At 42.9% G+C, this 11,822-nt stretch overlaps 1 protein-coding gene across 2 annotated transcripts; it reads left to right on the top strand.

The window, feature by feature from the left end:
- The first annotated feature begins 708 nt into the window (after positions 1-708).
- nr1d2a (nuclear receptor subfamily 1, group D, member 2a) lies at positions 709-10,824 on the top strand. 2 transcript variants are annotated; one of them, XM_088327496.1, is made up of 8 exons: positions 709-1,034; positions 4,671-4,922; positions 5,007-5,095; positions 5,589-5,733; positions 6,959-7,554; positions 8,194-8,379; positions 8,459-8,669; positions 9,938-10,824. In XM_088327496.1, the coding sequence occupies exons 1-8, from the start codon at positions 1,004-1,006 to the stop codon at positions 10,135-10,137; spliced, it is 1,710 nt and encodes a 569-aa protein (XP_088183622.1). In that variant the 5' UTR covers positions 709-1,003; the 3' UTR covers positions 10,138-10,824. The 2 variants fall into 2 exon arrangements, with proteins under 2 accessions (XP_088183622.1, XP_088183623.1); XM_088327497.1 differs by lacking the exon at positions 709-1,034 and adding an exon at positions 1,644-1,778.
- The last annotated feature ends 998 nt before the right edge of the window (positions 10,825-11,822 follow it).

Below are 11,822 nucleotides of genomic sequence, written 5' to 3'. Positions count from 1 at the left end.
GTCTTCCCACCCTCCGTGCTTTCTTTTCTCCCCTTCTGTCTTTCTATTTCTCTTTGGATTTCTTTCTTCCTCTCCCTTTCTTTTCCCCCCTCTCTCACGACTTTTTTATCTTTTGTTTTTCACGCTCTCTCCCCCCCTCTCTTTTTATTTCTTTGTCCCGCCATCTCTCCTTTTCCCTCCCTCTTTCTCTTATTTCTTTATCTCTCTTCTTCTTCCTCTTTAATCTACTTGTCCGCCCCCCGACAGAATGTTTGTTCTATCGTGTGGCCCCCGAGTTAAAATGAGTTTGACACCGCTGGTGTAAATAATAGCTTGTCGTCTGTAAGTCTATGAGACCTCTTGTGATTAAGGGCTATAAAATAAACATGAGTTCGATTCTGTTCTGTTTTATTCGACGCGTTTTGTATCGTTTCATGTTTTCCAAAAAAAGATAAAAGAATATGAGGTTGGCTGAGGCCACCACCGCCTCTGACACGAGCGCCCTCTTCTGCGCATGCGCGAACGAGCCACGCATGGCGTCACGCTGCATTCTGCGGCTGCAACGTGAGCGCGGCGCATGGACCGGGCCCGTTACGTCACCGGCGTCGCTTTAGCTCCGCCCACTCCCGTTGCCCCGAAAGTGTGTCACTGGGTTAAAGTGGCTGCGGCCGGGCCGTCAGGTGGGCGTGGCCGAGGGCGTGGCCACGGGCGGAGAGGCTCCTAGCCCGGTCACATGGGCCGACGGGTCAGCCCACGAGCGGCGGACGGCCGCAGAGGAACATTCAGTTCTTGTATCGCAACAAGCCGGAGAAGTCTCGGAGGGAGGGCGGGGGGACCCTTGCTCGCTATTTTCCATTGCCAACCCTCCCTCAAACTCTCCTTTACCTCTCATACACAAGCCTCGAGTCACCGGAGCGGGACTGGGAAGCGTACATGACCCGTTGAAACGCTTCGGTCGCCATTTTCCACTCAAGTTACTGTTTTTAAAGTCGATTTTTCAGCGTCTTTCTTCCCTCGCTTCGACATGCCCGAGGACGTCGGACCTGCCAAACCTGGTAAGTAGGCGAAAACTCCATAACATTCTCTTATTTACCTTGCTTGTTTTTTTAAAGTGACATTTTTTTTTAAAAGAGCAAACAAAATAACTCACATATCTGGCTCTTGTGTATTGCGGGGCTTTAAACTCGATATTATCCGCTTTTTCGAGGGTTTAATATAAACGTCATTTTCTTTTAAATTGAATATAACGTCTTAAGAGCTTAAAATGGTGAACATGTTGTAAAATAACTGTCGTAAAAATGTGTTAAAACCGCCTGGTTTCATTCACTGACAACACTCCTTCCCTCGACCGTAAAACCTAATTTTAAGCATTTTTGGGTCTCGAAAGGACTTTGAAACCTATTATTTTAGCAATAAAAGTCGAGTATTCGCGTTTTGGCGTCGAAATGTGGGTTAGGGGTCTCCATTCACTCGACACAACAACCGTGTTCTACTTCCTCAGCAGGGCTCACATGGACAAGGTAGCCTAGCCATGTGCCTCTGTGTACACGCTTTTCTCTATCGGGCTCCGATTGGCTGTCGTCTGCACGGTGGGCGTGACGTAGACGACGTTTGTCTGGGCTTTCCCTCGTTCTGATTGGCTGGTTGGGATTCGATGACGCGGCGCATTGCATAATCCGAGCGTGGATTCTGGTGTGAGGTACACGTGAGTCCGGATGACCCACATTTCTGCAGGCGGCCACCCACTCGCCAGGACGCGCGCGACACGTGTGCGTGGGCATAGAAACACGGCAGTCACGGTGCGTGTTAGGTAATCGACTTACGTGTGCAAGAAAATTGAGGGGAAAAAACAGTGATAAAAACGATCGCTTGCACTATGTTTACATGTCTGCTATTTAAAGGGACAGTGTGTGGCGACTTGATGTCGCTGCACTGAGTTGCAACTGAAAATGAGTGCAAGAAGCTCAAGTAAAAATTATAATTACAGAGTCAGTGGCCACAGTTTTTTTTTTCTGCCCAACTATTCGCATAGAAAGGTAAAAACAGAAAAGGAAGGAAAAAGAAGGAAAGAAGTATAAACGGGAAATAAAAATAAATTCACAAAATGAAGAATAAAAGGGAAAGTAAAAGGGTAAAATAGAAAAACGAGTATATCCAAAGTGACCAAACTGCAACCATGTCCAACCCTTTTCAAAGTAAGGGCAGAAAAATGACAAGGGGAGATAGTGGGACAAAAAGAAATTCAGAAATAAATAAAAGGGGAAAGAGAAAAAGAGGAAATGGATTGAGGAAAGTGGGAAAGGAACAAAAAGGAAAATGACCATCAGAAAATGGTTAAAAAAAGGAGAATAGCAATAAAAAAAGAAAGTAAATACATACAAAAGAAAGGGGAAATGAAGAAGTAAGATAATGATAAAATAGACCAAAAACAAGATTGTGTCACTGGATACTCTATTGTAAAAATGCCCCTCTAAGTCATGCAAAGGTAGTTAAAGGGACAATTTAATATTTGACCAGTAGATGTCACTGAATCGTGAGGTTTTATGAAGCACAAAGGAGGATACAAAACAAAGACTAACTGACAAAAATGCAACATTTTTCTTTCTTTTTTTAATGAAGAGAAAAAAGAAAATGTGAAAAAATAAAAAGAATACAATAAGAAAGAAAACAGGTAAAAGAAAAACAGGCAAAATACAAACTCAGAAGGAAATAAAAGGATCAAAATAAAGACAAAACAATACACACTTTCCCTTTAAACAAGTCACACACTCAAAAGTTCATTTTTTAGAAGGCGAAACAATATTAATTTTAATAGGCAAAAATATATGGACTATCATAGATAAAAAAATTTGTATTGTTTTTACAAAACACGAGGCTCATTTAGAGGGAACTTTTATTATTAAACACCCTACCGACTAATGCAAAAACGAGTCACACAAACAAATAAGTTGAATTTTTTGGAACAATTATGCAAAACAAATGAAGAACAGAATCTATTAAGAAAAAAGGTAACAAATGGTGTTCCTAAAAAGCATCGCCGGGCCCTGTCCAGGAAATGTGTCATTGTCATTCTCGTCCGCATAGCAGTCGTGGGATGGGTTTGCAGACGTGTTCTTTTCGGGCATCCCGTGCTCCTCTGCTTTAGTGACCTAGCCTGAACATGAAGTCTGCTTCCATGAAACGCATTCACATGCATACATGCACATGGCTTCTTACGTAACACGTGTTATCCAACCAGCCGGCTGGAGGTGATAAAGCAGGTCGCACAAAAAACACATGTGCGCGCACACACCCATTCCATTCAGTAATCAAAGGCTTTACATTTTAAAGGTACAAACAGGGAGTTTATTGAAACTGATGCTCATTGGCAGCAAAAGACTTATATTTTTTGCAGATTTTATCCTTTCTGTTCATCCAATAATTAAATGAAAATCGACAACTTTAAAATACGACTCAGAAGAAAGCTGAAGTATAATAATTTTTTTTCCCAAGTTAGATTTCAGCCCAAACCCTCCTATCAAAATGTCTTAAAGCAGTGTCCGAAATAACGTCTGCCCGGACGCCCAGGGCGTGCATCTTTTACGTCGGGCGTACAACTTATAAAACTTCTCCACCCAGGTGGCCGACAACTTTTTCAAGGAAAAAAGAAGAAAGATTTTTTTTCAAAACAAACATTTGCTCTAATTTGATTTCCAAATATTTCTTCGGTTTGGAAATTTTGGTTGGTTTGGAAATTTGCATACTCTGCGGTCAATGAGAAGTCTGCATCGAATAACTTTGTGCTTCTGGACTTTCCTGAGCGTTATAAGGTTGTGCATTTGCATATCATTTAACAAAGTAGGCGCGCAAAGAACACGAGAAAAATAGAGGGGTGGTTAGGAATCAAGCTAAAACCTCAGCCCCAGAAGAAAGATTCAAAAGAAGTTAACAAAATTTATGACGCTACAAAACGTAAAGGTACATTAAAAGTATCGTGGAAAGAGGAGTTCACGTGGCTTGTAGCAGACGACGCAACGCAAACATTGCAGGAATGAAGATTCGGAAATACAGGTACATCCTGATGGCAGATGGAAAACAGCGATGTCATATACATGCAGTGAATGTTATAAGTAGATTTATAATCAACTTAATTTTAAAGCGTTGCTCTGTTATATATTCTGATTATCAATCCTTTATACTTTGCAACAACGTTTTTTTTTTTTTGCTATTAGTCCTCTTATTGTGTTTCAAGTTGTGAAAAATGGGGGAGGCAACTTTATGGCTGGGCAGGCAACTTTTCAGAGTTGTCTGCCCTGCTCTCCGCTAACTTCTTGACATGCTAAAAGGTAGAACAAGAGCAAGTTTAGCACTTATTAGTTTTATGCCTTACCTTCTTACATGGTTGTTGTAGTTTCTGACACCCAAGGGCCAGATTTCGGTTCGAATGATTCTATTAAATAAGATAACATTTTCAAGAATGTCAGGCAAGTTTAAGAAAAAATGCAATGTGTTCGGCTGCATTTTTGAGAATATCCAAAATGCAAACTTTTCAGGAAGATCAAAATTTTATACGGTATTGCTCCCAGAGTTATAATGTAAATTAAAGTCTCATAAGGGCTTCATTAAGTCATTAACACCCACTATCCATCTGATATGTAACGTCCCATATGTTTGTCACCTTTTGCTAACACCTCCCCATGTCCTCTCCCCAGGCGGAGTCATCGCCTACATTTCCTCGGGCGCCGCCTCCAGCCCGGAGTCGTGCATGAGCACAAGCCCCAGCAACGGCGGCGCGGGGGGCGGCTTCCTGTCCACGCCACCCACCCCTCCTCGCCCTTCGCTACCCAGCAGGGCGGTCGGCATGGTCGTGGATATCGCGCCACCTACCAAGAGCGGACCCAGAGCAGGAAACGCTGTGGAGAAAGCTGGACGCTCATCTACCTCCGCAAAGAGCAGCATTACCAGTACGGAAAAATCCCCCTTAAATATTATCGAATCCGAGTCACGTTACGCAATTTAATTAAAATATCGTCTTTTGTGTTTTGTAGAAATTAACGGCATGGTGCTGCTGTGCAAAGTATGTGGGGACGTCGCCTCAGGCTTCCATTACGGCGTCCACGCATGCGAAGGATGCAAGGTGAGAAAAGGAAAAAAAACATCCTTAAACTGGTTGGGGGAGTAACGGAATAAATGTATCCGAGTTACTTAGTCATTATACAAAAAAATATCATTGGTATCCGGTAACTCCTGATACATTTAGTTCAAACAAAATGTTTTTTTGCAGGATTACTATATTCCGTATGCATAGTGCACCGATAGTCACATTGTGTCATAATTTTAATGACACGAGAGAGATAAGATTTGTTTTGTCTTTTATAAGCATATTTGGTTTTGTAGGAATCCAAAATAATCCAGTTTCATTACTTCAATATTATAGTATTCGGATCACATCACTGATTACATTTTTCAACCAATAACTCGTAACGGAATCGGATTACATTTCAGACGTAACCCTCCCAACTCTGTCCTTAAATACGTCCTAAAGAAATGTTGGCCTGAACAAAATGAGAACCTGAAGTAACTCTTCTGAACCATGTCATTAAAACAAGCTGAATTTTGTGCTTGCACAGGGTTTCTTCCGCCGGAGCATCCAGCAGAACATTCAATACAAAAAGTGCCTCAAGATGGAGAACTGCACCATTATGAGGATCAACAGGAACCGATGCCAGCAGTGTCGTTTTAAGAAGTGCTTGGCCGTCGGGATGTCTCGCGATGGTCAGTACACACCAAACAATACGGTTTTATGCATTAAACTACAGTTTTTCCTCCACTTTAAAATGATATCCCGTGTTTTTCAAATTCAAACAACAAAAAGTCCTCCACAATCACCACCACCTAAAACGTAGACGTGGCTAAACAAGATTCCAGTGCCATTAAAGCTGGCAACAGCATGCATGGATAAGCGTGATGCTCTAGTATGACGTCACGGGTTGAATTTTAATGATGTGCACTGACAAGAATGAGGCAGTAGATGTCGCTGTGGATAAAGGAGAGCTTAATGTGATAGACTACCACTTTTCTTCCTTTAAAAACGCTTGATGCTCTATCTTTTTAATAGAATCTACCGTTGGTTTGTTTTTCAAACTTAAAAAAACAAAAATCTTGACTCAAGACTATTTTTTGTGCGGGTATAAACTGCTCTAACGATCACATTAGATTTACGCTTTAGTCAAAGTTTGCCACTTCCGGTTACAAAGAATTTACGAGCACAGGTTTTGGGTTTTTATTAATAGAGTATAAATAGGGTATGCGTTAACATCTTCCACCTTTTTAATGTCAAAAGGTTGTCATGGATGATAGCCGCTATTCCTGCTTCCTTTTGCACTAACAGTATTTCTCAGTAAATGGGTGACGTAGTGCTGTAGTACTACAGAGTGGTCACTTGGTGGAGTCAAAGTCAAACAAAGAAATCACTATGCAGGGCTAAAATACAGTTTGAATATTTCAACTCAGAAAAATACACATCTGCATACCTAACAACCTCAGCCAATTGCTCCCTTAATTTATAATTACAATTCCCCCTATTTAAACATTATAAACCTTACAAAAGGACATCGTGGCGCCTATTTACTCACTGCAAGACAAACTGTGTAGAATACCGCAACAATATTGGCAATCTACAATAATATTGTAATACAGAGTAGAGCCAAAATGGGCAAGACCAGATTGATCCAACTAAAAATAGTTTAAAAAAAGAAATCCTCTACCAAAATTGTCCTACCGTACACAGAATTTTAAATGTAGAGGTAAATGTATATAAAAGACTGGTAAAATGTACATGTTGACAAGTTATGCATCTGTCAAATAAAGACTGAGTGTTTTATATGCCTAGTGTCAAAAAGATCCCAAACCAAATTAAAAGGACATTTTATTTGTGAAAGCATAATTTTTTTTTTTTGGATGAAAAGAAATCTAACGTTATGTTCCTTTGGCTCTTCAGCCGTGCGATTCGGCCGCATCCCCAAGCGCGAGAAGCAGCGAATGCTGCTGGAAATGCAGAACGCTATGAACAACATGATGAGCAACAACAGCCAGCTGCACAGCATGCTGCACGGCCACCAGAGCCCGCCGTTGCCCACCGACGCCAGCCCCTCGCCTTCCTCATCCTCCTCCTCCTCGTCTTCGTCCTCGTCTTCCTCCGACTCGCCGTCCAACTCCAACCCCTCGTCCCCGCAGTGTCCCCTGCGGGACGCCGAGTCAGTGGTCTCCATGGACACCAACTCCAGCTCCTCCTCGTCCTGCGGCTCAGACAGCGGCGAGGACGAGGTCGCCGCGGTCAGGCAGACGGAGATGAGCGCGCCGCAGTCGTCGGAAGAGAGAGGCGCCAAAGTCCGCGTGGAATCCACGCAGCAGAGCTGGAGCTGCTGGAACAGAAACGACAATGACGTGTCCATGTCGGCTTACCGGGATGCTCCCAATATGTACGCGCACTTTAACCAGCACACGCCGCAGCAGCAGCTCGCCAATGCACCCAGCTGTCCCATGGAAACACAGCAGCCTCAGAAGCAGCCATTTGCCAATGGCAGATCTCACCTGGTGAGTCCACCCTCAGTATTATTTTCACATCATGAACCGTATTTTATCACATTATCAAATTAATTTTAGTCACAGTGTCAGGTATGTTAGAGAAATAAGAGAACAGAAAGCGAATTGTGTGTGAGAAATAAAAAGTTTAAAAAAAAAAAGCTAAGTTTATTTATATCTCTCGAGAAAACAGAATTCCTTCCCACTACGCCTTTCTCTTCTTTCAGCTCAGATTGACTGAATTACTTCCTGCAAACCCCTTTTCTTTATTCAGTCTACAATATTGTGCATTCAAACAATTTCTCGTGGCCCGGCCTAATAATATAAAAAAAATGGTACCTAGTGTGTTGAAGAAACAAATTGTTGTCTGTATCCTAAGAGATTTTGTGGATAGAGTCTGGATTTGATTCCTGTTGTATCCAATCTTATACGTGACCATTGACATTCTGACTGATCAATCAATGCACAAATACATTTTTTTATTTTGTTGCTAGACCTTACTGTAGTATTAATTCTATGCGCCTTATATATGGGGATTAATTTCGGTAGGTGCGACTTATAGTGCGGAAATTACGATGGTCATTATTGTCTGTTTCCTCCTCCATTTCACCTTGACTTGTAGTTGTTAAAAGCAATCTTCTTCCTTGTCAGGTGTGCCCCATGAACACGTCGCCGTACGTCGACCCTAACAAGCCCAGCCAGGAGATCTGGGAGGAATTCTCCATGAGTTTCACACCGGCCGTGCGCGAAGTGGTGGAGTTTGCCAAGAGGATCCCGGGATTCAAGGACCTCCTCGAGCACGACCAAGTCGGTCTGCTCAAGGCCGGCACTTTCGAGGTACACCCCCGTTCCCGACGTCGTCGTCAAAATCGGCAAGCTCGGCAGTCCGAGTCAATCGGTGCGTTTGTGGCCTCAGGTGCTGATGGTGCGTTTTGCGACGCTCTTCAACATGGCGGAGCGCACGGTGACCTTCCTGAGCGGCAAGCATTACAGCGTGGACACGCTTCGGGCCCTGGGGGCCGGAGAACTGCTGGCGTCCATGTGCGACTTTAGCGAGAAGCTCACCGCGCTCAAGTTGGACCGCGACGAGATGAGCCTATTCACCGCCGTCGTGCTCGTCTCTGCCGGTAAGCTTGAAAGTCATGTCTTAAGACATCTCTTATCCCAAATTTCTCGGAACTATAGTAGCTCGTATGTAGAGGGGCCACTATTGACCCGCTTATAACCTACCTCACAGTCGAAGCTGGAGGCAAAAGAATACTCCACGCTGTTCAACACACTGATGAAACCCAGCTTTCATTTCTGCTAGTTTTTGTTAAAATGTCATGTTGTGAGTTTGTGTGCCAGGATTGGAGAAAAAAACGTTAGTGATCATAAGTTACATAATCCCAGCTGACACTCCTAATCAAAGAAATGGAGAGAGTATTGGTAAATGCATTACAGCGAAAAGATTGGACCGGGGCACTCATCAAAAAAACTAGGGTTTGCAGCATAGACTTCATATTAGGTAAGAGGAAATAGACATTTGATTGTTGCTATCAAGTCCTTATTACTTATTATATCGGCAAAGAATCTTGTTATTTTCCTAGTTTCTGTTTCTCCTGAATAAAAACAATAAATACATTAATTCATTCATCCATCCATCCATTATCTGCACCGCCCATCCCAGCTATCTTCGGGGAGTGGGCAGGGAACACCCTGAACTTCTTGCCAGCCAGTCGCAGGGCACACAGAGACAGACAACTCACTCGCTTATTCATTCCTAGGGACAATTTGAACCAAACAATTAACAATTTGGAATGTGGGAGGAAACCGGAGTGCCCGGAGGAAACCCAGGCAAGCACGGGGAGAACATGCAAACTCCACACAGGAGGTTCGATCTCATGACCTCAGAACTGTGCCGCACACGCGCTAACTGCCTTAAATACATTAATTATTAAATGTATTTAATAATATAATTGATTGCACGCCAACGATTGTAACGCGTGCCTGTTTTCAATTTCGACATAAGCGGCCTGAACAAGACTACTGTTGGCATTCAGGCTACACACTAACAGTTCGCTAAAGCTAAGAAAAAACAAGATATTGTGCCGATATAATAAGTAACATGGACTCAATAGCAACAAATGTAAACGTTTAATTTCCCCTACCTGAGAGAGTGCACTGCAAACCCAAGCGTTTTTGATGAGTGCCTAGGTCCAATCTTTTCACTTCAATGTGTTTACGAGCACCATTGTTTTTTCTCTGAATCTGTCACACAAACACGCAATATGACGACAGTTAGCAGCAACGGCGGCTTTCTTTTCCTCTGTCTTCCGACCGGCGCAAGTCAATGAAAGGGTCTATAGTTTCCGATTCGATGACTGACTCCCCCCCCCCCCTTTCCTGCGCGCAGACCGTTCGGGACTGCAGGACCTGACGGCGGTGGAGGCCCTCCAGGACAAGCTCATCCGGGCCCTGCGCCAACTCCTGATGCAGAACCACGGCGAGGAAGCCGCCACCACCTTCACCAAACTGCTGCTCAAACTGCCCGAGCTGCGATCGCTCAACAACATGCACTCGGAGGAGCTGCTCTCCTTCAAGGTGCACCCTTGACGGACCCCCGCCCCTCCAAAAACTCACCCAGACCAGAAGGAGTCGTACTGTATTCTTGGAGAGGATTGTTTCAAACTGAAGCACTTGAAAAATTGACTGGCTTTATGCAAATGAGGCTTATTTTGTATTTTCCTTTTTCGCAAGCCGTTTCGATGCATGCAGATAGCGACAGAAGCTAATGTGACCAATGTGCTGCTAATGCTAATGCATGGCTAAACGTGCTCGTGGCCACTTCCTCCTCCTCTCCGCTGACCGTGTGCGTGTTTAGTATTAGTCTTCGTGTTCTACTTTATTTTTGGGGTTTTTCTTTTCATTTTTTCTGAAGCCGCCTCGCCCCCGAAGCGCATTTGCCTGAAGATTTGAGGAACATTCACTGAAGTTGGCCTGAGTCCACCTGTGCCAGGTGTCGCTAGCCCGAGGCCCAAACGTCATCGCGTTTTTTTTTTTTTAAAGAACTTTCCAATTTTCTCGTCGTATGATTTTCTTGTTTTTGTTTTTCAATCAATCGTGCTATTGCACGGCACTGAATTATGGAAAAATGAGTGTCGTCCATTTTTTGTTTCATGTACTTGACAATACTGTCAATTGTAAATATCTATACATATATAAATATATATATATAAATATCTCTTGAACATAGAAAAATGTATAGTATAAATGAATAAATATGGGAGAACAAAATGAGAAGAGTGTCTGCTTGTTTTGATATAATAGTTGCAATTCCCCTCAATAGGCGGGGATCAGAATTTTCCGCGGATCCGCGGATTTCCGCTGTTTTTGAACCCCAAAGGTCATTCCCGTAAATCGTCTAAATTCGATGAGAAAATATTTTGGGGGGGTGAGGTATGATACGTGACTGTTTCATCACCCCAAGTTAGCAGTTAGAGGTCGCGAGAAAAATGGGCAAAAAGAAGCGCAGCGCATTAGATCTATAACGCACAACAAATAGATCGACTCCTACCATTGGTCGATAGGTTCGCTGATAACCAACAAACGGTGAAATGAGTGTTTGAAAAAGTAAATATGAAAATACTAAGAAAAGAAGACGAGGCTTTTGTCTCCGAGATTGATAAAGGAATCAAGAATAAATTGAAGTGGTCATGGCTGGAGAAGACTGTCACAGACTGACATGTATTTTCTTTAAGCATGTTCAGTTTGTGCATTCTATTTTCAAATTAATGATGAATGGTTATTAATGTATATATTTTCATATATATTGTTGATTAGTAGCTAAATACAAGGTCCATCTTCATCATCAAAACACAACAACAATGGTGATGGTTGTAACATTGTAATCCCCCAATTGTTTTAAACATCTTAAAACTGAAAAAAATACATGGTTTCTGTTTTGTTGGATTTAATTCATTCTAGTGCAATTTTCACATATCAAATAAGATAAATGCTGTTGGCTCCGCCCTGGACCTGGCCGGGGCCTGCGGCCCCTGGACCCTGGCTATTTCAGCTGAAAATGAAAATCTCCATTCTGATCCCTGAATAGGGGACAATAGACCTTACAAACAAACGGGTCGATGAATTTGAACCCATGACCTCAAAACTGTGCCGCTCACGTGCTAACCACCGTAGCGCCGTGCTGCCCTGGCTGACATTCACGTTATTTAAATCAAACACAACTTTCCCGATATATGATTGTTTAAAACACGCTTATATGATAGCTCTTTATTTGT

This window comes from Urocampus carinirostris, chromosome 2 (genome assembly GCF_059441175.1).
Source record: "Urocampus carinirostris isolate Australia breed hairy pipefish chromosome 2, RoL_Ucar_1.0, whole genome shotgun sequence".
In the NCBI taxonomy this organism is placed as follows: domain Eukaryota; kingdom Metazoa; phylum Chordata; class Actinopteri; order Syngnathiformes; family Syngnathidae; genus Urocampus; species Urocampus carinirostris.
Note: the sequence above shows the minus strand (reverse complement) of the source record. Positions and strands in the feature narration are given on the sequence as shown.